The sequence below is a fragment of the Manis javanica genome, chromosome 6 (assembly GCF_040802235.1).
Source record: "Manis javanica isolate MJ-LG chromosome 6, MJ_LKY, whole genome shotgun sequence".
Classification (NCBI taxonomy): Eukaryota; Metazoa; Chordata; class Mammalia; order Pholidota; family Manidae; genus Manis; species Manis javanica.
Genome location: NC_133161.1, coordinates 117529408 through 117554323, shown reverse-complemented (window position 1 = coordinate 117554323; position 24916 = coordinate 117529408). Strand labels below are relative to the sequence as shown.

Below are 24916 nucleotides of genomic sequence, written 5' to 3'. Positions count from 1 at the left end.
TCAGGTTTGGGTGGACTTTATTCCATGATATTGAAGGCCAATAGAATGCTAAAGTGAAATGTCACTTGAACAAAAACATTTGCATTTTAGTAGGAAGATAGACAAAAACAGGTAAACAAATATGTTTTAAATATAACTAGATGATGATAAATGCTGTGAAACCTGGGCACCGGTGAGGGACACAGGAGTGCTGAGAAACTCTGTGTCCTTGGTTAGCTGACTCTCCTGGCATAATTCTGGCCAGGACGTTCCTAAAACTCTTTGACAGGACAATTATTACTTGGCATATATTTCCTTATTTCCTCGGGGGAAGCAGGCTTTGGGAAAGGAGCTACTTGCAGGTATCTCAAACTGTACACAAAATTCCTTTTGATGATTATTAACAAGATTATATGCACAGCTGCAGGGCTGAACAAAAGTCTTTTTCATCTTCTTGTTTTTTGATTTTTTCTTTTGTCTTTGGCCTAAAGGTTAAAGCAGCAAAGGAGACAAATACAGCACAGAGGCAAAAATGTCAAGCTTTTTCTGCTACACTAATAAGCATTTGTTAAACTCAACACGGCTGAAGGGGGAAAGGAAACAGAACAAAAACCCGTTTAAGCTCTATGTTGTATCTTCCTCAAGTGAGAATGTTTTCCTTTGGTTGTATTTGTTTTGACTAATAAAAGTCAATCAGCTGAAGCTTCTTGGGGCATGTATCTGGTCAGAAAATTAGCAGCTTCAGAAGTTGAAAAGTTTAGGCTCATGTGGCTAAATAACTATGTGGTCAGGGAAGCTTGTAACAGAAACAGGTGTTTAAACTGTAAACTGTAAAAGAGTTAGAGATAGCTAGGAAAAGCAAGAAAGTTGTTAACTGGGACTATGATATGGTCTCCTTTTGAATTTCACTCTTAGCCTACAAAAAATATGTTCCACCAATCAGGAAGGAGTAACACTGGGAATAGAATTTTAAACCTTCTTTCCATCTTGCTAGTTACCTCTTACAATGAGAAGCAAAGCAATTTATTTAATTTGTGGGATTAGAATACTCAGTCTGGCCTCTTCCTTGCTGCTTTTTTGGATTGGCATGTCCTTAGAAAGCACACAATCTCTTCTCTTCCACAAAATAAATTTACCAAAGCAGGTTCTGTGCTGCTGTTATGGGAGTGTACCTGACTTTCAAGCTAAAGTTATTCAAAATCCTTTTAGGACACCAATTTTATCATTAATAAAACATCTATTTAAAAAAATTTCTGTGTACCTGAATACTGTGTGTGCTTCTTAGTTGGTTCAGAACTAAAGGGAAGGGAGAAGAATGTAATTAACTGTCATACACAAATCCCAACAGTAATCAAGGTGCCTTACCTAAATTTACACTTACGTAGATCTATACTCTGTCATAGCTGATAAACTAAACCTAAAAGTTTTAAATATGCATGGTATCACTTTATTAGCTTTGAGTTTAACAAAAAGATGTGCTTAAATGATACAAACAACACTAGTTTTTGCAAGAGACATTTTTCACCTTGGGGATAATGGGTTGTGATCTGGGGTCGTGGGTTGATTTGTTCTATTTCTGAAGCCAGGTGCAATATGATGAAATTAAAATCATTATAACTGGTTCCACTGTACTCAAAGAATCAGAACTTGACAATAGTTCTAAGTTTCTCATGAGGTAACGTTATAGCTGTCATCTTCAAGATGGCAAGTTTTACATACCCCTGAAGACAGGCATAGCGTATATGAAATTATTGTGTAAGTCAAGAGTTAGGAAAGCTTTCTACATGTTATTTCAGGATATCTCCCTGCCAGTACAAAGTTGAACTGAAGGTTCATCTAGTGATTTGAATGGAAATTAATGTTTTGAGCTTTGCTTTGGAAGTTCTTTCTGGAGTAGACAAATCTCATTGTTAAGATTTTCTTGTGTTCGAATAGAATGGAACAGAGGTAGAATAAATCTCTCAAACCACAGCTCTTTAATATTCTAGGAGTCCTTATTAACAGTTAAGACTCTTAAAAGAATCAAGCATCTAAGGCTGTGCTTCTTGTGTCTTGGTGTGAAAATGAAACACTTTGAATTTGAGTTATAAGGGTACTTAAAATTCTTATTTTAAGTATAAGTATATTTTAAGTATAAGTGACTTTATGTCCTTCCTATTTAGCCTAATCTTCAGTATATCCAGCACTGGTAAATACACTTACTTTTGGGAAACATATACCTTAATTGAAGATTTTCCCCATCTCATAAATATTTCTGAGCACCAATTCTATTTCATATATTCTGGTAGGCACTGTGCATATGGGAATAAAATAGGCATGGTCCTGACCCTAATGGAGCTTACAGAATTAGAAGACACCCATTAAACAAACATACACTGGAAAACATATCATACAAATTTTGACAAATGCATTAAATGAGAAGAAAACATTTTATGCAAGTAAATACAGAGGACATCTAGTTTATATTGGGGGTCAGAGAAGTCTCAGTGAGACTCAGTGAGGAAGTACCTCTTAAGATGATGGTTGAAAGAGGCAATCAAGTCAACCCCATAGCCAGGGAAAGGAATATCATTTCAAGCAGAGCAAACCACACGTGAGTGTGAGGCCCTGAGGTGAGAAATAGTTTGGCCAAGTGTGGTTCAGAGAACACAAATGGTGTAAAAAGAAGTTAGAGAGGCCAGGAGGCTTGTTAAGGATTTTGTGTTTTAGTCTAAGATCACTCAGACTTGTTTTAAGAATGAAAGAGGAAGGTGGAGCCAACATGGTGGCATGAGGAGGACAGTGGGAATCTCCTCCCAAAAACATATATATTTTTGAAAATACAACAAAAACAACTAATCCTAAAAGAGAGACCAGAAGATACAGGACAACAGCCAGACTACATTCACACGTGCGAGAGCCCAGCACCTGGTGAAAGGGGTAAGATACAAGCCCCGGCCCGGTAGGACCCGAGCACACCTCCCCCCAGCTCCTGGCGGGAGGAGAGGAGTCAGAGTGGGGAGTGAGAGGGAGCCCAGGACTGCTAAACACCCAGCCCCAACCATCTGCACCACAGCGCAGCCACACTGCATGCGTGGAGTGCTGGAAACTAGGGAAACAGGGCAGCAAGACCTCTGAGCGGGTCCCAAAGCCAATGCCCCTGTGACAAAGAAAAGCGAGTGCTTTTTGAAACTCTTAAAGGGACAGGAACACAACAGCTGGACGGAAACAACACAGGTCACAGTCCAGTAGATGAAAATTACAGGGAAAACCAGGCACACTAACCCTCTGGGCAACAGCTCTGAGACCCCTCACAGAGGTAAACAGCCAAACAGCCCCCCGTCCATTACAACCTCTGGGCAAGGCGAAGGCAGAGAAGCAGCCAAAGGCTGGGCACACCCTCAGAAAGGGAAGGGAGCTTCCTCCATATCGGCCGGGCAAGACACAAAGACTGAGTTTACACGCAATTACCCAACACAAGCCAGTAGGGGTCGCAGTTGTCCCAGTAAAGAAAGGCCAACAGCAAGTGGAAAAGTTACCCCCCCACACACATGACAGTCAATAGCACCTATCAACATGAAAACGCAAAAAAATATGATCCAGACAAGACTAACCCAGACGGCTTTGGCATCTGATACATCTTCCCCTAGAAGGAACCTGGGATATAGATTTAACCAGTCTTCCTGAAAAAGAATTGAAAACAAAAGTCATAATCATGCTGAGGGACTTACAGAGAAATATGCAAGAAATAAGGAGGGAGAATACAGAAATAAAACAAGCTCCGGAAGGACTTCAAAACAGAATGGATGAGATGCAAGAGACTATTAATGGACTAAAAAACAGAGGAAAGGAACATAGAGAAGCTGATGCAGAGAGAGATAAAAGGATCCCCAGGAATGAAAGAATTCTAAAAGAGCTGAGGGACCAACCGAAACGGAACAATGTCTGCATTATAGGGGTACCAGTAGAAGAAGAGAGAGAAAAAGGGATAGAAAGAGTCTTTGAAGAAATAATTGCTGAAAACTTCCCCAAACTACGGGAGGAAATGGCCTCTCAGACCACAGAGGTAAACACAACTCCCATGACAAGGGATACAAGGAGGGCAACACCAAGACACATAATAATTAAAGTGGCAAAGATCAAAGACAAGGACAAAGTATTAAAGGTAGTCAGAGAGAAAAAAAAGGTCACCTACAATGGAAAACCCATCAGGCTTTCATCAGACTTCTCAACAGAAACCCTACAGGCCAGAAGAGAATGGCATGATATACTTAATGCAATGAAACAGAAGGGCCTTGAACCAAGACTACTGTATCCAGCACGATTATCATTTAAATATGAAGGAGGGATTAAACAATTCCCAGACAAGCAAAAGTTGGGGGAATTTGCCTCCTACAAACCACCTCTAGAGGGCATCTTACAGGGACTGCTCTAGATGGGAGCACTCCTAAAAAGAGCACAGAACAAAACACCCAACATATGAAGAAGGGAGGAGGAGGAATAAGAAGGGAGAGAAATAAACAATCACCAGACCGTGTTTATAATAGCTCAATAAGCGAGTTAAGTTAGACAGTAAGATAGTAATGAAGCTAACCCTGAACCTAAGGTAACCACAAACTTAAAGCCTGCAATGGCAGTAAGTACATACCTTTCAATAATCACCCTAAATGTAAATGGACTGAATGCACCAATCAAAAGACACAGAGTAATAGAATGGATAAAAAAGCAAGATCTATCCATATGCTGCTTACAAGAGACTCACCTCAAACCCAAAGACATGCACAGACTTAAAGTCAAAGGATTGAAAAAGATATTTCATGTAAACAACAGAGAGAAAAAAGCAGGTGTTATAATACCAGTATCAGACAAAACAGACTTCAAAATAAAGAAAGTCACAAAAGATAAAGAAGGACATTACATAATGATAAAGGGCTCAGTCCAACAAGAGGATATAACCATTATAAACTTATATGCACCCAATACAGGAGCACCAACATATGTGAAACAAATACTAACAGAACTAAAGGAGGAAATAAAATGCAATGCATTCATTCTGGGAGACTGCAACACACCACTCACTCCAAAGGGCAGATCCACCAGACAGAAAATAAATAAGGACACGGAGGCACTGAACAACACACTAGAACAGATGGATCTAATAGACATCTACAAAACTCTACATCCAAAAGCAACAGGATACACATTCTTCTCAAGTGCTCATGGAACATTCTCCAGAATAGACCCATACTAGATCACAAAAAGAGCCTTAGTAAATTCCAAAAGATTGAAATCCTACCAACCAACTTTTCAGACCACAAAGGCACAAAACTAGAAATAAACTGTACAAACAAAGCAAAAAGGTTCATAAACACATGGAGGCTTAAGAACACGCTCCTAAATAATCAATGGATCAATGACCAAATCAAAATGGAGATCCAGCAATAAATGGAAACAAACGACAACAACAACACAAAGCCCCAACTACTGTGGGATACAGCAAAAGCAGTCTTAAGAGGAAAGTATATAACAATCCAGGCATATTTAAAGAAGGAAGAACAATCCCAAATGAATGGTCTAATGTCACAATTATCGAAATTGGAAAAAGAAGAACAAATAAGGCCCAAGGTCAGCAGAAGGAGGGACATAATAAAGATCAGAGAAGAAATAAATAAAATTGAGAAGAATAAAACAATAGCAAAAATCCATGAAACCAAGAGCTGGTTCTTTGAGAAAACAAACAAAATAGATAAGCCTCTAGCCAGACTTATTAAGAGGAAAAGAGTCAACAGAATCAGAAACGAGAAAGGAAAAATCACGACGGATGCCACAGAAATACAAAGAATTATTAGAGAGTACTATGAAAACCTATATGCTAACAAGCTGGGAAACCTAGGAGAAATGGACAACTTCCTAGAAAAATACAACATTCCAAAACTGACCCAAAAAGAAACAGAAAATCTAAACAGACCAATTACCAGCAACGAAATTGAAGTGGTAATCATAAAACTACCAAAGAACAAAACCCCCGGGCCAGATGGATTCACCTTGGAATTTTGTCAGACATACAGGGAAGACATAATACCCATTCTCCTTAAAGTTTTCCAAATAATAGAAGAGGAGGGAATACTCCCAAACTCATTCTATGAAGACAACATCACCTTAATACCAAAATGAGGAAAAGACTCCACCAAAAAAGAAAACTACAGACCAATATCCCTGATGAACATAGATGCAAAAATACTCAACAAAATATTAGTAAACAGAATTCAAAAATACATCAAAAGGATCGTACACCATGACCAAATGGAATTCATCCCAGGAATGCAAGGATGGTACAACATTCGAAAATCCAACAACATATCCACCACATCAACAAAAAGAAAGACAAAAACCACATGATCATATACATAGATGCTGAAAAAGCATTTGACAAAATTCAACATCCATTCATGATAAAAACTCTCAGCAAAATGGTAATACAGGGCAAGTTCCTCAAAATAATAAAGGCCATTTATGATAAACCCACTGCCAAGATTATACTGAACAGCTAGAAGCTGAAAGTTTTTCCTCTGAGATCGGGAACTAGACAGGGATTCCCACTCTCCCCACTGTTATTTAACATACTACTGGAGGTCCTAGCCATGGCAATCAGACAAAACAAAGAAATACAAGGAATCCAGATTGGTAAAGAAGTTAAACTGTCACTATTTGCAGATGACATGATATTGTACATAAAAATCCCTAAAGACTCCACTCCAAAACTACTAGAACTGATATCAGAATACAGCAAAGTTGCAGGATACAAAATTAACATGCAGAAATCTGTGGCTCTCCTATACACTAACAATGAACCAACAGAAAGAGAAATCAGGAAAACAACTCCATTCACAATTGCATCAAAAAGAATAAAATACCTAGGAATAAACCTAACCAAAGAAGTGAAAGACTTATACTCTGAAAACTACAAGTCACTCTTAAGAGAAATTAAAGGAGACACTAACAAACGGAAACTCATCCCATGCTCGTGGCTAGGAAGAATCAATATCATCAAAATGGCCATCCTGCCCAAAACAATATACAGATTTGATGCAATCCCTATCAAATTACTAGCAACATTTTTCAATGAGCTGGAACAAATAATTCAAAACTTCATATGGAAACGCCAAAGACCCCGAATAGCCAAAGCAATCCTGAGAAAGAAGAATAAAGTATGGGAGATCTCACTCCCCAACTTCAAGCTCTACTATTAAGCCACAGTAATCAAGACAATTTGGTACTGGCACAAGAACAAAGCCACAGACCCGTGGAACAGACTAGAAACTCCAGACATTAACCCAAACATATATGGTCAATTAATATTTGATAAAGGAGCTATGGACATACAATGGCGAAATGACAGTCTCTTCAACAGATGGTGATGGCAAAACTGGACAGCTACATGTAGCAGAATGAAACTGGACCATTTTCTAACCCCATATACAAAAGTAAATTCAAAATGGATCAAAGACCGGAATGTAATTCATGAAACCATTAAATTCTTGGAAAAAAACATAGGCAAAAACCTCGTAGACATAAACATGAATGAGCTCTTCTTGAACATATCTCCCCAGGCAAGGAAATGAACAGCAAAAATGAACAAGTGGGACTATATTAAGCTGAAAAGCTTCTGTACAGCAATAGACACCATCAATGGAACAAAAAGGAACCCTACAGTATGGGAGAATATATTTGAAAATGACAGATCCGATAAAGGCTTGATGTCCAAAATATATAAAGAGCTCACACACCTCAACAAACAAAAAAACAAATAACCCAATTAAAAAATGGGCAGAGGAACTGAACAGACAGTTCTCCAAAAAAGATATACAGATGGTCAACAGACACATGAAAAGATGCTCCACATCGCTGATTATCAGAGAAATGCAAATTAAAACTACAATGAGGTATCACCTCACACCTGTAAGGATGGCTGCCATCCAAAAGACAAACAACAACAAATGTTGGCAAGGCTGTAGAGAAACGGGAACCCTCCTACACTGCTGGTGGGAATGTAAATTAGTTCAACCATTGTGGAAAGCAGTATGGAGGATCATCAAAATGCTCAAAACAGACTTACCATTTGACCCAGGAATTCCACTTTTAGGAATTTACCCTAAGAACACAGCACTCCAGATTGAAAAAGACAGATGCACCCCTATGTTTATCGCAGCACAATTTACAAGAGCCAAGAAATGGAAGCAACCTAAGTGTCCATCAGTAGATGAATGGATAAAGAAGATGTGGTACATATACACAATGGAATACTACTCAGCCATAAGAAGAGGGCAAATCCTACCATTTGCAGCAACATGGATGGAGCTGGAGGGTATTATGTTCAGTGAAATAAGCCAAGCGGAGAAAGAGAAATACCAAATGATTTCACTCATCTGTGGAGTATAAGAACAAAGGAAAAACTGAAGGAACAAAACAGCAGCGGAATCACAGATCCCAAGAATGGACTAACAGGTACCAAAGAGAAAGGGACTGTGGAGGATGGGTGGGTAGGGAGGGATAAGGGGGATTAAGAAGAAGGGAGGTATTAATATTAGCATGCACAATGGGGGGTTGGGAGAAAGGGGAGGGCTGTACAACACAGAGAAGACAAGTAGTGATTCTACAACATTACGCTATGCTAATGGACAGTGACTGTAATGGGGTTTATGGGGGGACCTGGTATAGGGGGGAGCCTAGTAAACATAATATTCTTCATGTAATTGTAGATTAATGATAACAAAAAAAAACAAAGAAAGAAAGAAAAGGGGGATTACTCCCTGATAGGATAAAACTAACTGTAAATCAACAATTAATGCATGCTTTAAATATCCTTAATTTTGATCACTTAAAGGGTGTCAGATGAATGGCTATGAAGGTACATTTTTCTGATAATATTCCTTTCTCTTAAAAAGAAAAGGCCGTTCGTGTGTGTTGACCTCCAATGAGTTCTATACAATAGTATAAAGGGCATATCAAAGTGTGGGCAAAGGGTCTGTTTGTGTTTATACAGAGGATCAAAGCCTAATTTGGCTACCCAGAAAATGAACTAAGATATGATAGGAAGAAGAACTTCCAACATCAGCACTCTCTGGAAGACTCATACCAGAAGATGATCATCAAAAAACCTCAACAAAGATCCAGGTGCTGCTACAGTTTTAGCTGCATTCATCCCACCGGTTCCTGGACTTGCCATGGGAATGAAGAAGGAGATATCTAAGCTGGCCTGTGCATACAGTAAAACAACAAATTTGACTGGATCTATACTGTTGGAACTCAACCAAGAATTAGGAGAAGTTCAAGTTGTAGCGCTCCAAAATCTTACGACTACAGACTATCTACTGTTCAAAGAACATATGGGATGTGAACAGTTTCCAGGAATGGGTTGTTTTAATTTGTCTGATTTCTCTTAGACTGTTCAAGTTCAGTTGGACAATATCCATCATATCATAGACAAATTTTCACAAATGTTTAGGGTGCCTAACTGGTTTTCTTGGTTTCACTGGAGATGGCTGGTAATTATACATCTGCCTTGGTTATGTAACTGTATTCCTATTATGTTAATGTGTGTGCGCAATTTAATTAGTAGTGTAAAACCTATACATGCTTAAGTTACTCTACAGGAAGATATGTCAAAGAAATAATCAATCTTCCCGTGTTTTCTTCCACCTGCTACTTCTATAGCTTTTCTTCTTCCTTCCTAATTACAACCCTTAAATAGAATTCATGCCTCATATCGCATTTACCGAGTATCATAATTCTTCCAAGTGGTAAAGATACCTCAAGACAAATGCTGGGCATAAAAGCCACAGGGCATAAATCTGCAAAGAAGTAAAAAGCTAACCTTTTCAAACAATATTGCTTCCCTCTCACTTACCAACTTTACATTTCCTTGTATGGACCCGGAAGATGACTGGTTAGCCAGAGACGGGTAAGATTCCTCAAGGGAGGAACAACCTAAGATAGGCACAGTCGCAGGGGGGCCATCAGGTGAGATATTGGGGATCAACAGAGGTGAGGCTTAGAACCTCATCCCCCTTTTTTGAGAGAAATCTCCTGCATCTGTTGATGTTTTATTGTCCTTGTCTAGCTTGGATTAACACTTAGTGTACAGGCACACACCTGATCATCTACATTTGCTCTCTTATAGCACTAAATTATGTTTTCTACCTTTATCTTGCATCTACCTGCCACCTCAGCATTTTATTTAAAAAAAATAGTAATAATAATAATAAGGGAGAAATGTGGGTCTCACATATAAATTAAGTATAAAAATCAAATGAATATTCATATTTGACCTGATTGTTTATAGTTCATAATGCGTCAAAACTGAAAGTTTCTGTGATGACTGCCCTTGTACTGTTCACCATGTAAGAACTTATTCACTATGTAAGAATTTGTTCACCATGTAAGAACTTGTTCATTATGCTTCAGAAGATTGGATACTGATGAAAATTTAAAAAAAAAACAAAGAAAATTATTCAGGGGTGACATATGTGGCCCTCAGAGCTTAAAACACTATCTGGCCAATTGCATAAATATTTGTCAACCTCTTGTCTAAAGGGTGCCAGTTTAATTGGAATATTTAGTCCATTCCCATTTAATGTAATTATTGGTACATTTAGATTTAAATCAGCCATATTACCATTTGTTTTCTGCTTGTTGTCTGTAATCTTTGTTCCCCATCATTTACTTTCATAGTTCTTCTAGGTTAATCAGGTATTTTTAAATTCTATTTCCCCTCTCTATTTGCTTTTAGTATTTAGTGGTTACCTAAAGATTACATCATGTATCCTTAAATAAATAGAGTTTGCTCTAAAAAAAAAAAAAAGAAAAAAAGAGAAAGAGGAGCAGAGACGGGAGTGGGGAGGATGCAGAAACAGCGACGTAAACTTTAAGATGAATTGAGTTTAGCAGGCTCTCTCCTTCCTGTCACTTGCTAGCCTGTGATGATATCACAAGCTGCCTAATGAAGAAAGATCAGGAAAATTGTTCTGGTTTCTCATGCTCAGGGAACAATTCTTCTACAGTTTTCTTCAGATAAAAAACCATCAATATCCTCCTTTCCCAGTTCTAAAGGTATTACAAAATGAGGGTATTTCTTCCTAAGAGTTTTATCAGATCAAAGATACACTAAATTCCAGTAGAGGGTTGAGTTGTTCTGAGTCAGAAGAGGTGTAAATGCCTCCCAAAGCAAGGCAGTGGGAGGTGAGAGGTGAGTCTGCCTTCTCTCACATCAGGGTGTGGGGGGCCGAGGGGGAACTGGGAACACCAGTTCCAAGTGTATTAAATTTTCTCTGGAAAAATACATAGTCTATTCTCATTAAGGAATGTAAATTTATCTTATTAATTTGATTTTTGACCTCACTTGAAAAATACTAGCCTTGGCATTATTGCGTTGAGAAGCATTTGCTTCCTTCCCACATCTTCTTTCAAGATAAGAGGCTGCTACATTAACTGAGAATTTGTCATGTGGGAAATCACCTGGATGCAGTGGTACCATTCAAGTGCACTGACCAAAAGGTCATCCCAGAGGTCACAGAACAAACATGCTTTCAGACTAAATTAAAATGACCAAATACTATGGCTTATTAAATTAAAACACTGAGCAGAAAGCAAGAAGAACAGAATGGGGTAAGTTAACTCCCTCAGAGGGATGCAAGCAGGGTAAAGGGCTTTCCCGGTCCTGCTTCCTCTTGCGCTGCGTCAGCCCTCCCAGCTGACGGTTTGGTGATAAGGACCAGAGCTGAGAGGTCAGGAAAAGGGAGCTTCTCAGAGGAAAATGTCTTGTGCTAATGACACACACACTTTCTCTACCAGAGCATTACAGGGGGGCTGAACCTGATGCAAGAGTGCCTGCCACTTGGCTTGTTGAGCAGCCTTTTCATTTCTAGGACAGAGCATGTATGCAGGATCAGAATGGAACCATAATGAGTGTCAGCAGGTGGTGGCCGTTTCAGATGTGAAAAAGTTCTTGTCTCGAGGTGGCATGATCATATGCGTGTCTTTCCTCCGTTTTTCTTTAAGGAGCATATTTTTGTTCCGTTACATTTTCTGCTCATTCTATCTCTGGCATATCTTACATATGACTAACTTACTATCTATAGTTACCAAATCATTTGAAATTCAGCCTATGTCTCCCCAAGTTATTTCTTATTCATTACATATACTAAACCTATCCACTAAGTTGTACTTATATTTCGTATACTTATTATGATATTTTATTACTAGCATATTACTATCTGTGCTTAACATTTATGAATTCCATCCATCCTGTTTGTTTTCTTGTCTTCTAGAGTGGAATTCAGTAGTTATAACAGTATGAAAAGTGTCCATTACGGAATGCCATTAGTTGAGCCATCTAATTTGATTAGTGTCATATATCACAAAATCTAGTCTACTTTCCAATATTTCCCCTGATAAAAAGGAGAATTTGCATGTTTTAATGACATTAAGAAAAACCTGGGGTAGTTCAGATGAGATATGATGGTGTCTCAGTCCAGACTGAAAGTAGGGATGTCGAGAAATGGATGAAATTGAAGGGGAATCAGCAGATCTAGGTGACCAAATGTAAGCAGAGTTTGCAGGAGAGATGGATATCAAGGATAACTTCCGAGTTTCCTTATATATATATATACATCACTTACTAAGAACATGTGGGAAAAATGGAAGAGAAGTAAATTGAGGAGTGGAGGCTGGGGAGTAATGAATGCAAATTCAATTTTGGAATCATGCTCAAAGGGAGATGTCCAGTTGGTGATTAGTTAAATATTAATGTGAAACATGGAAGACAAATCTGTCAAGCATATACAATGAGAATGTCTCAACATAAAGATGATAATTAAATATTATTTAATTGAATGATATCATTTATGAAAAGAATGTAAATTGAAAGAGAGACTCAATGAGAATCAATATTATAAGCATCTATATGAAGTCATGTTTTTAATTATGTCAACATAGCTAAGCTTGGATGAGGTTTCTTAGAATTTCCTTCCCTGTAAAGCTCCAGGTTAGCTTCAGTCACAAGATATATTTCTCATGAAATTATGAAGATGGAAATGAAGCAGCAGCTATGTTCTTCTTGAGCACAGAAGGTCAGTGAAGGACAAGAACGACTTTGCAACTCAGGTATGTTGTGATTCACCTGCTTAACTTGGGAAAACATCCAGCCCACAACTCCTCTGGGTCTAGCCAGCTTTTCACCTTCAGCTTTTGCAACTCTTATGTAAGAGGAATATTTAGCTCCAGGTGTGAGTGTAGCATTAGCTTCACTTCCACCTCTGAGGCTAGAGGCTTGGAAACAGTGAGAGACTGATGACCGTTATATTGGGTTCCATCTAATCCCACAGGTTTCAGCTTGTCTTGCTTCCTTTACTTCAAACCCATCTTCAATCACGTGTTCAGCCTCCAGCCATAGACACAGAAGCATCAGCTTCACTCAGGCCATTTAATCAGCTTCCAAGTGGTTCTCCTTCTCTGACTGAAGCATGAATAACAGGTACAAACAACCTGAGTGTGTGTGTGTGTGTGTGTGTGTGTGTGTGTGTGTGTGTGTGTGTGTGTATGCGTGTGCATGTGTGTGGTAATATTACTGTAGCACTAGGAAAAGAAGAGCAGAAACTGACAAACTAGGGACAGTGCAGGGTACTGTTACAGCATTACACTGTCATTTACAAGTTTCAAATTCACCCTTCCATACTCTCTTCTCTGATTTGGGGACTAGAATTCGGCAAACTGTATTTTTCTCCAGTCAGCTAGCCCCCTGCTAGGTTCTGCCAACAGGAAGGAGATAAGAAAACAAAGGCAAGACAGGGACGTACTCACTTCTCGATTCCTATCAGCATTGGGCGAGCAATGATCCTTTGCTCTAGACGCGGGGGTGGGTTTCTGACCTGGGCTTTTCTCAGCACCATGAAGCCAGCCTCAGCATAGCCTGGGGAGAATCACGGCAGCTGGGGGAGCCCTTTCTTCAGAAGACCAGAACCTCCAGGGACTCCCAAGACCAGGCTTTAAAATACCAACACCTGCTCGCCTGGGCCCCTTCCTCAGAGGCCTGAGTCCTAGTTTTGCAGGCTTCCCCTGCCAGCATTTAGGTTCTCATATCCTTAACTACTTGTTTTCGTGTCCCTTAGCCTAGGAATGAGTGGTTGATGCTTCCTACTGATACCACCTCAGGGTTTCCTCAATATTTCTTGTTTTTCTTTTTTAGTGTTTGAACACCAGTTAAGAAAACCTCTACATCAAGTTTCATCTCTTTTTCTATATAGAGTGGTATCTTTTTTCCTGCATGGACCCTGTCTAATAGATACTGCCTCTCAAGAACATGTAAAAACTGTTGGAGGAGTACCAGTATTTGGAGGAAAATTATAAAGGAAAATTTCCAGTAGAAGCTGGTATCTGGGCTGAATCTTCAATGAGAGAATTCTTGCTGAATGTCATGTGAAGCTCCTGGAATTAACACGAACATTCAAAATGAATATGTTTTCCTAATGTTTGTTTGTCTTGCCACTGTTGCTCTTATTTTGTTACTGTTGTTATTATTATGAGTAATAATCAGGGATTAAACAGCTAAAAGTGCCCCATCTTTTAGGGAATACAGAATGTGATCATTCTAGGGAAGTAAGATTAGTACACAGAAAGGTTTTTAGAGCTTATCGAGGTACATAGAGCATAATGTAGAAAATTACAAGTAGTTCAGTATAGCTGGGCTTCAAAACAGAGGAGCAGAAGTTAAAGGGCGTAAGGACAGAGTACGGTTTGTAGGCTTTGAGAGTGCTTGTGTTTTGTTCTGAGAAGGGTAGGGAGCTAGTTCACTGAGGGCTGACGTGCACTGCGGAGCAGCCTCTCCGGTGGTGGTCTAGTCGTGTATTGGGGAAGACACATGGGTTTAGGTTGACCAAGGATGAGTCTCTACACTGTTTCAGATGAGAGAGAAAGTTGGTTTCACCTGGACTGGTGGGAGTGGGTATGGGACGAACAGAATAGATTTGAAAGTTAGGAAGCAGTGTTGGTACTTTGGTGATTGATTTCCTGCAGAGATTAAAAGAAGAAGGAATTAACTTGCAAAGCTAGGTGCCTGGCAAGGCCAAGCGTGTGAATGGAAATGCCAGCAATCAACACAATGGCTCTGGAAAGAGGAGGAGAGATGGATGCACATGTTACAACAGAATATCACAGCAAGGGTTGCTTACACACAGCAGAGACTCGTTGCTCACAGTTCTGGGGGCTGGAAGTTTTGAGAGCAAGGTGCCAGCATGGCCAGGTGAGGGCCTCACAGACTTCTCCCTGGAGCCTCCTCACGTGGGGCAAGGGGCCACGCATCTCTCTGGATCCTCTTTCATAGGGCAGTGATCCCATTAATGAGGGTCCCAGTCCCGTGACCTAAACCCAAACACTTCCCTAAGGCCTCACCTTCTGATACCTTCACATTGTGCCTTAGGGTTTCACAATATGAATGTTGAGGGGACGCTGACATTCAGATGACAGCAATCTGTTTTAGGAATCTAAGGTTAAATTATATATATATGATTTAATAAAGTAGGCTTAATAAAATAGAAAAAAAAATCCTCAGCTAACAAAATCAAAGTTTTGTAGTGAATAAAAAAGTTTGAATAGCAAAGTCATTTGAAAAATATATTACATATTCTATCTCTATAGTTCTACAGTGTAATGTTTTCTAGATGGGTCCATTCATCTAGTCAAAAATTGAGTGTCTGTTCTGTGCCAGGCACTGTTGTAAGCTCTGTGAATACCATAACAAAACAAAGCCACAGCCCTCATAGAGCTTATATTCTCATGGGATGAGATGCACATATAAATAGTAAACAAATAATTATGTAGTGTGTCATAAGGTGAATCGTGCTTGGAAAAAAATAATTAAGCAGGGTGAAGATGCAGGGAGTCTCAGCAGCTGGGCAGCGCACGCTGTTTTATTTAGAGTGGGGCAGGAAAGCCTCATAGATAAGGTGCTAATTCAGTGGAGGCCCAAAGAAGGGCAGTAGCAAATCATGTAGACTTAAGGATGAGAGAAGGACTGCTCCAGGCAGTGTGGTCAGCAAATTGTAATGTGAGAGTGTGCTTGTCAGGTAAGAGTAGCAGCCCTGGTAGAGCCTGAAGCCAGAGAGGTAGCCCAGGAGGCAAGTTCCTATATATTTAAGGCAACTCTGTGTGGAACCTGTGGGCAAGAGGCACCAACTCTACTTACCATGCAGAAGGGATTAAGGTGGGGGATGAAATGGTAAAGGGGATAAAGAGGCACAAAATCTCAATAATAATGTGAATTAGTCATGGGGATGAGAGTACAGCATAGAAAGTATGGTCAATGATTCTGTACCATCTTCCTAGGTTGACAGATAGTAACTACACGAGTTGGGGTGAGGATTTAATAATGTGGGTAACTGTTGAATCACTGTATTATACACTTGAGGCCAATATAATACTCTATATCAACTATACTTTGATAAAAATAAATAAAGATAAATAAATAAAAGAGGCACCAGCTAATTAACTTGTCATATACAGTGACCAGTAAACACAGAAAGGATACTTAACCCATTTTTAAAGAAAAGAAATAAAAATAAAGTAACTTTGTTTTTGGCCTGACAGATTAACAATATTGTTTTGTGTCATGTTGGTGAAAACATAGGAAAATGAACTATATCACATTCAGTTAACAGGGAGTGTACACTTGGACAATATTTCTCAAACAAAACCCCACATAGAAAATTTTAATTTTAATGCTTTTGACTCTGTCCTTTTAGTTCTGAGGTTATTCCAATAATATTATCAGACAGAAACCTAATACATATTTACAAAGAAATGTGTATTATAAAATACTTAAGAGAATGAACTTGGAAATTACTTACATTAGCAAAATACACTCTAATACACCCATTAGATAGAATGTTAGGCAGCTGTTAAATGTGGAAGAGACAAGCAGCTGAGACCCAGTGTCTCTTTTTCCTCCCTTTCCTAATAGAAGCCCCAGTTTGTTTAGCTGGGCAAGTGGAACCATGCAATAAATACTTCCTTTCTCAGCTTCCATTGCAGCTATGATTCGCTTAGTGACTAAGTCATGGGCAATGGCTCATAGAAAGGAACTGTGCTCTGAAAGGGAAGAGGCAGGTGCTGTTTTGCCTCCTCTCTCTTGCAGACTGGAGTGTTGCACTTTTAATCATAGTGAAGGCTGTAGCTCCAGCAGCCCTCTTAAACCAAAAAGTGACCTTTGAAATATAAGGCACTCACTGAAGAATGACAGAAAGGACAGCATGGGGTGAGGACACCACAGGGACACCCCCAGCCCTAGATGCCTTCCCCCAGACTTCTAAGCTTATGTGGTTTATATTACTGATGCTTCACATTGCTGTTATTCACTTTAATCCTGGACAATTGTTAAAAAAAAAATACAGGTCATAGGTGAGCCTACATGCTATGTTGCTAAAGATATCTGTGGGTCTGTATATGCGGGGCGGGGAGGAAGGAAGACTGCAAGGTGGAGGAGAGGGACACAGACCATCCCGCGGAAGACGTGATGTCATTTTAACTTTCGTCTTTATAACTTTCAATTCTAATAGGGTCTTTCTACATAATCTTAATGTGCTCAAGATTAAAACAAAAGTGTTTTTTAATACTTGTACTAATTGGCCTTCATCTACTGATTGAATTAAAATAATGAATAGACACATGTAGACATATATTGGGTAATTTTTTTTAACTTTACAACACTTGATAATTTTAAGTTATTACTAAGGAATAAATTCAGACTGGTCTTTATATATGTTTTTAGGTACCTTACAAGTGAATTCAGGGAAAAAACGTTTCAGATATTTCAGGGCTCATAAAAATACCACTCATAGTTCAATGAAAAACTATTAAAAACATCCTATGATAAAGTTAGAAATAAATCAAATGAGAATCCTATCTATACATGTAAATATGGGAGTTCTAAATTAAATATTGGCAATATTATTTCAAGTGGAGAGTAAATGAAATATCTCTATAACAAAGATTTCATCCCAAGAATATAATCATTGCTTAATATCAGGACACTTATTAATATATTCATGTAAGTAGTTCAAATAGAAAGATCATACTTTCTATTTCTTCTATTCTACATAAGGACCGAGGTAACATTTATCCCTGGAAGGCAGACAAAAACCATTTGAAAAACACCAATGTCAATATACATTTTATTATGAAAAAAGTCTAGCATAAATTAATAGGAAATATTATATTAAATGTGAAATCCTGGAGTTATTTTCATTAAAATAATGACTGAGAATGCCCACTATCACCGAATTTTCTATTTTACCTAGAGGTACATGATAAATATAAAACTTCATGAAGTTTTGTGATAAGAGCTGTGAATCATGCAAGGAGGAGACAAATTTCTTATTTTCCAATGATAAAATTTTATATGCAGAATTTTCAAAAGAAAAACTAAGTGAAAAATTCTCTAGATAAATGAATGTTCAGTAAGTCTGCTGACTTGTTCACATATATTTGAGAATCAATACTGCCTATCATTTTCTTAACACTGATGGCAATAATCAATTGGAAATGATGGAGGAAAAGAGGTCTTGTTCAGAAAAGTGAGAAAATAGAATCTGCCGAGGAATACTCTCATCCAAAAATTTGAGGAGGTTCTACAAAGAAAAATATAAACCTTCATTTAAAGATTAAAAAAAGAATATGTGGGTTAATGATTACCTAAAACACGTTTTAGGTAATCAAATGCACATATTTAAATCTCATTGAAACCCCATTTTAATTGTCCTAAAAGTTGTAACATCATTCTAAATTTCACCCAAAAGCATGTAGAATACAAGACTAACTAAGGCAAGTGTGAACAAGGGAGGACTAGTGTAGATTATAAAATAATAGTGATTCACAGTGTGATGTGGCATAGTCTTGAAAGATGCACTAGTGCATGTAATGACTTCTACTATAAATAACTGCCCACCATGTGGTAGGCAGTGCTCTAAGGGAGGCACTTTGTATACATAACATACATTGCTCTCCATGGGTCAAGTGTGAGTGTATTCACTTCTTACCTGGAAACAGCTGTCAGAGAAACTAACTAATTTATTTTAAATGGCACAATTAGAATTTTATAAATGCAGGATTTAAAAGGACTCAAATTCTGTGTTGGAGATACTAATTACAGAGAATGATTTCCTGACTTCTTATTTTCTACACCAGATTTTCAGAGACTTGGCTGTTTTTTTTTCCATGCAAAGGAATATCAGAATATCTAGTATATGCTTACGTGAAGATTATTGTTTTGTTTTGTTTTGAAGCTAGTTTGAGTGGATTTTAATCCTTTGTAGTCAAAGATTTCCTAATGTAGATACCAAAGTCTAGTATCTTTATTTTATTCTTCCAAAACAAATAGCTCAGAGAACAGTCTAAATTAATATTAAAGACAATGTTATAATTAGTAAGAAAATGAAGCATGATTCAAGAAGTATATCTTTGGTAATCCATTGAAGAAATATCAATAATATCCTCAGGAATAATATCCCCTAGTTCACAGAATATAGTTTACATATAGTTTAGAGGATAAAAAGAATCCTAAGAACAACTATAAGAAATTGTAGATAGAGTACATATCTAAATTTTAAAATTTCTTGAAACAAACACTGAAAGTAATATAAATGGATTCCATTAGTGGAAATTTGAATGTTCTACATATCACATATTATCATACACAAAATTTAACATCAAACAACTAAGTGAAAAATTTCTTGATAACATATGACCATGAGCTAATGTTATTATGCAGAAAGGATTTATACAAGTTGACAAGAAAAACACACAGAACTTGAAACAAAATAGAAAAATAACATGAATTAATAATTCACATTCACTTAACACTGATGGCAATAATCAGTTGGAAATTATGGAGGAAAAGCAGTCTCATTCAAAAAAGTAAGAAAATATTAAAAACTAGCTAATAAAGATGTTGAAGAAGCCAATGGTAGTAACAAAAAATATGTCAGTGAAACTGACTTTTTCATTAAACTGGCAACAATATGAAAAAGACACTTCTCTTTGTTTCTCTGCCAGTAATTATCTCAGATTTCTTGTATGTATATGATTTGACAAAATTTTGACAATAAAAAGTATAAAAATATTTATACTTTCATATAGAAATTGTGCATTTAGTAATACATTCCAAGAAAATAAACTTGTAACTAGATGAAAATAATCATCATCACGTTGTGTAGGAGACAAATATTGAAAGCAGCATCTAAAAGTAAGGTAAGGGTTTAAATAATACATATTATACATGTCTGATGGAATATTAAAATATAAAAAATCATATTTAGGGCCTGTTTTATTGCTGTTAGTAACGGTTATGACAAAATAACAAAAGAAAAGACACAAAAGTGATTATACAAAATTCATGAACTTTATAAAATTGAGTTTACTATGAATAGAGTTGCAAAAAACTTAAGAAGCTTTATTTCTTCACTAACTTGTTTTTTATGTGTTTCTACACATAAAATTTGTTTTGCAATGAGCATGATTTTCCTTTATGTTAAAATGAGAAAGCAAGTATAAATTTAAAAGAATTAGTTAAACATTACCTCAGCAACAGTATGAGAGTGACTTTAACCTGGTATTTGTGGAGGGTGAGCAGTTGGGAAATTTGACATGAAAATATTCTTTCACAAAATGTGACCTAAAATAGTAACCATAATTCCTCTATTTTCCTGGAAAAAGTTGAGAGAAGAGAACATGAGTAACTGGGCTATTGTAGGTAAGGTATAAAAAGAGCTAATCTCTACTGTCATACATCTTCACAGAAGGGCTGTGGGTCTGTCATCCCTGAATGGGTAGATCTGCAGTAGCGCTTAACTGCCTGAGCATAGATCCAGCAGTAGTCAGCTGACACTGTGCAACAGGCAGGCTTATCCCAGACAAGGGATGTGACTCAGCAAAACTGACTTCCTGGGGAGCAAACCAAACACCAGCTGCTGCGCTGTCCATAACACATCCAATTATTTTGTTTTGTGCATGGATCAGAACTAAGTATTTTCCACTCACTAAGTAGGTGCTTGAAAGAAATGAGGACTGAAGGGTTTTCTAGCTGGCCACCACTGGACTTAACATTTCTTATGCAATCATTATACTATGGTCAAAGTAAAATAAAAACAGGGTTTCACCAAGAACCTTTAAGAAAAGGTAGATAAGATGAGCATCAGTGACTCCTGGGCACCTGTCCTGTGTAATTTTTCTCCATTCTATCTAGACTTCAGGTAGACTCTAAGCTGGCAGCACCCACATCCACTTCTTGGATTTGTTTACCTGAGATGCTTCTTGAGTTTTAATTCCCAGGGAAGAGGTAGAAATAGCGTGTCATGGATACTCTTTCAATCGTGGGCATCTGGGTCAATACTTTTGGGATTTCGAACGAACGTTGAACCTAAAGTAGTAAAGAAAGCCTTTAGAGATTTTTAAAAAGGGAAATCTGAACTTCTTTCTCAGGAGTGAGAAAATGTATAGTGTCTATCAATGCTGTGTCCAGATAGTATAAACAAAAGAAATTTTTAGATTTTCCTTAGATATAGTGCATATACAAATAAAATAGTACTTTCAAAAGTGTTCCCTGAATATGCAAGCTTATCAGAATCAAAGAAACTCACATCGTTCTGGATAGTACACCAAAAAACTTCCCCTTTAAATAAACAAGGAGTACAGGAAGGAGCATCAGAATGACTTCATAGCTTTAGGATTCTTGAAAAAGGTTTGAAAATGGTTCTACAAAATTTACTGGGGCATAAAATTGAAAAGATAAGATTCCTACCTTTCGAAAAATCTCCTCCAAATGATAACACCAAGAATATTCTTTGAAGTAGTAGATTAGTTGAGAAATGAAGAGAGAGCCATCTGTGTCAAGTCTCCAAGAAACATTATCTATAAATAAAAGGTATGAAGATATTGGAGAATGGCCTTTATATAAGTGTGGAAGATTAGAGCCATAGCTTTTGGACAAAGTTTGATTTCAGCACTTCGGAAGAGAGAGGTTGCCAAATCAGAATAAAGTTGGAATCTCAGGTTTCCATAGAAGACCCAGAAAAAAATCATCATATATCTGCTTGACTTTCTTAGTAAGCAGGGTGAAAGTTATGACCCCTAAGATTGCAAGTGGGAGAAAAAAACCGTAAGTCCTTTTAGCCCTTGTTACACAATAGAAAAGAATTATCCAGCTTTTGACATTCCTTGATTCTGGATCTCCATTGTTTTCATCCATACTGTTACTTACTCTAATACTTTGCACTTACTTTTTTATTGTGTAAGCATCTTTTAAATTACTACTTCCTTCTACCATTGTAATGTTATCAAATCTCTCCTATCATTAAAAAAAGCTAATATTCTCTTAATTGTCACTTTATCTGTAGCTACCTACCCTCCTTCCTTTTCATAATTAAATTTCTTGAATTAGTCTCTACTCACCATCTTCATTTCCTCCTCGCCTGCTTACTCCTGTCTAGCTTCACCCTCCCTCACTAACTTCACTGAATGGCTTCTCCAAGGCCATCCATAACGTCCAGGTCGTTAGATCTAATGGTCATTTATTGGTCCTCACCTTCATCTGATCTCTCATTCTCATTCAAAACTGTTGGTAACTCCAACAGACTTTTTCTAGGTAACTGACAACACATGTTCCTAGTTATCTTTCTTATTCTCTAACAACACCTTTTCAATCTAACTCACTAACACTTCTACCTGATCTTGAATCCTGGAATTATTCAAAACTCAGATTCAGGATCTCTTATTCTGTTCTCTGTTCCTAGATAATTTCAACCATTTTTAGAATATTAAATATCATCCTTAGGCAAACATCTCCCCAAATTCTAATGCAGACCTCTCCTGTGAAATATACAGTTATGTACTCTTTACTCTTCATCTTGAAATATGGCAAAGGCATCTCAAACTTTCTTGCAGGATTTCCATTTTAATGAATGCATAATAGTCATCACTTGCAAACTTGAGTCACTTCTGTCATCCCTCCTGTTCATCTGCCATAACCAGTAAATCATCAGGTCATATTAGTTGTGTATACTAATTATTTCATGAATTAAGCAACTTAACTCATCTCAAGACCATAATGATCGCCCATGACTTGTAATATTGCAATAGCATTTTAACCTATCTCCCTGTATCTGCTCTTGCTCTACTGTAAGCCATTCCCCACAGAATCCCCAGAGTGATCATTTAAAAATGAAAGTCTTATTTCATTTTTAAATTTTACCAAAATTTCCTATTTCTATTAATATAAAGCAATATTAGTAATAAAACGTATTAGTATAAAAGACCAAATCCTTCCCAACTATATGAGGCCTCAAATTATGTGGCTCCTGCCTACCTCTCCCATCTCCCTCTTGGTACTCACCCCTGGTTCTGTGCTCCATCCACACTGGCCCTGTTTTCTGAACCCCTTTCTTTCTCAGGTCCTCCATGTTCACTGCTTTATCTGTCTGGGATACTTCTTTCTTACCCTTGATGTGATTAAGTTCATCTTTCAAACTGAGCACAAATTTTTTCTAAGAGCACTTATCACATTTGAAAATCATTATTTATTTGTTATGTTGTATATACATTTTCCACAATTAATTTCTGGCTCTCTGGCCTGACTATACCCTCCTTAATGTTCAGAAGCCTGTCTGGTTTAGTTGTGTGCCATATGCCCTGCACCTAGCCCAGTCCCAGCATGCAGTTACATGTACGAAAGTAGATGTAAGAATTTCACGTATTAGACATTATTTCCTCAATGGGATTAAACAATCTCTTAGGGTATGTATCAAGCTGTATGGCCTTTTTAACATCCTTTAATAACTAAAAATATAGAGTTCTTCTTTCAAATAAAATGTTATTAAAAAGCCAATAGATAAAAAGACATAGAACACAGAGGGTCCCCTAGTCCCTTGCTCCTTACATGTGGCCATGGACCAAGAGTACTAGCATGGCTATGGAGTTTTTAGAAAGGCAGAATCTCAGACCCCACCCCAGACCGGCTGAAACTGAAATATACATTTTAATGGTATTCCCAAGTGATTTCTATGCACACTCAAGTTTGCAATGACTACACTAGAGCACGTAGAACTGTGGCTTGTGTAAACTAGATTCTAAAATTGCCTTTTCTATGTAAGTCATTGATAGAACAGAATCATGGACAACTGTTAAATAGATTTTTCACAAGTTTGAGCATGAACAATCAAGAATATCTTCTATTTCTACCTTCTAGTATGACTGTCCTGCCAAATAAAACTTTTCAGTCATTGGCTGCCTTACCCTGAAGGCAGGCATTTGGATGTTAACTGATTTCCTAACTCAGTTCAGTTAACACGTCAAGAGGTTCTAGGATATGGAGAGCCAGTGTTACATCTGTACTGTTTGGCCTGTTAAATTGCTAATAGATGATTAAGGGGCCAAACCATGAGAAGATGATATTTTTCTGTGTCATTGCTATATTTTAAAAAACTTATTTTCTTACAAACTACTTTAAGTCTGGATTTTCACCAAAGCCCGGTTTACTTTGAAAGTTTCCCCCAAAATCAAGACTTACAGCTTTCTACTTATGAAGATCTCAATATTTTAAATCTCTTCTCCACCTAAACTATCTCAAATAAGAAATATTCTTATATTAATGATAAGATATGATCAGAGCCAAGCCTGTGATTTAGAAACTAGTAGCAGATTTAGATACTGTTCTCCTTAAAGTCACTTACGTGGAGTCGAAGATTTGAAAGCAATGAAGTCCTTCTCCACATGAGTCTTTTTAACAGCATCACTCAGGATGCACTGCTGCAAGAGCCTGTTGCATTTATATGCAGAGGCTTCTCCCATGTCAGTCACCCAAGCACTCCCAGCACCTTCTGGGAAAGAAAGACACACATGTCTCAGGGAAGATGTGATA

General features: G+C 37.6%; 1 protein-coding gene across 20 annotated transcripts in view; it reads right to left on the bottom strand.

The window, feature by feature from the left end:
- Positions 1-24916, bottom strand: part of LOC108386307 (caspase-12-like) — a 56632-nt gene that overhangs the window by 23255 nt on the left and 8461 nt on the right. For 6 of the 20 annotated variants that reach the window (XR_012132572.1, XR_012132557.1, XR_012132559.1 and 3 more), the window contains 3 exons: positions 24729-24875; positions 21803-21912; positions 20583-21421 (listed from right to left, as the gene is read on the bottom strand). Coding sequence is in view for 3 of the 20 variants with exons in the window: in XM_073239355.1 (XP_073095456.1) it covers positions 21323-21421; positions 21803-21912; positions 24729-24875 (356 nt within the window). In the remaining 17 variants the exon portion in view is untranslated. Of the gene's footprint in view, positions 1-1240; positions 1276-3572; positions 3642-18165; positions 21422-21802; positions 21913-24728; positions 24876-24916 lie in introns of those variants that run through there. The other 14 variants (XR_012132564.1, XR_012132566.1, XR_012132563.1 and 11 more) reach the window with 9 other exon arrangements.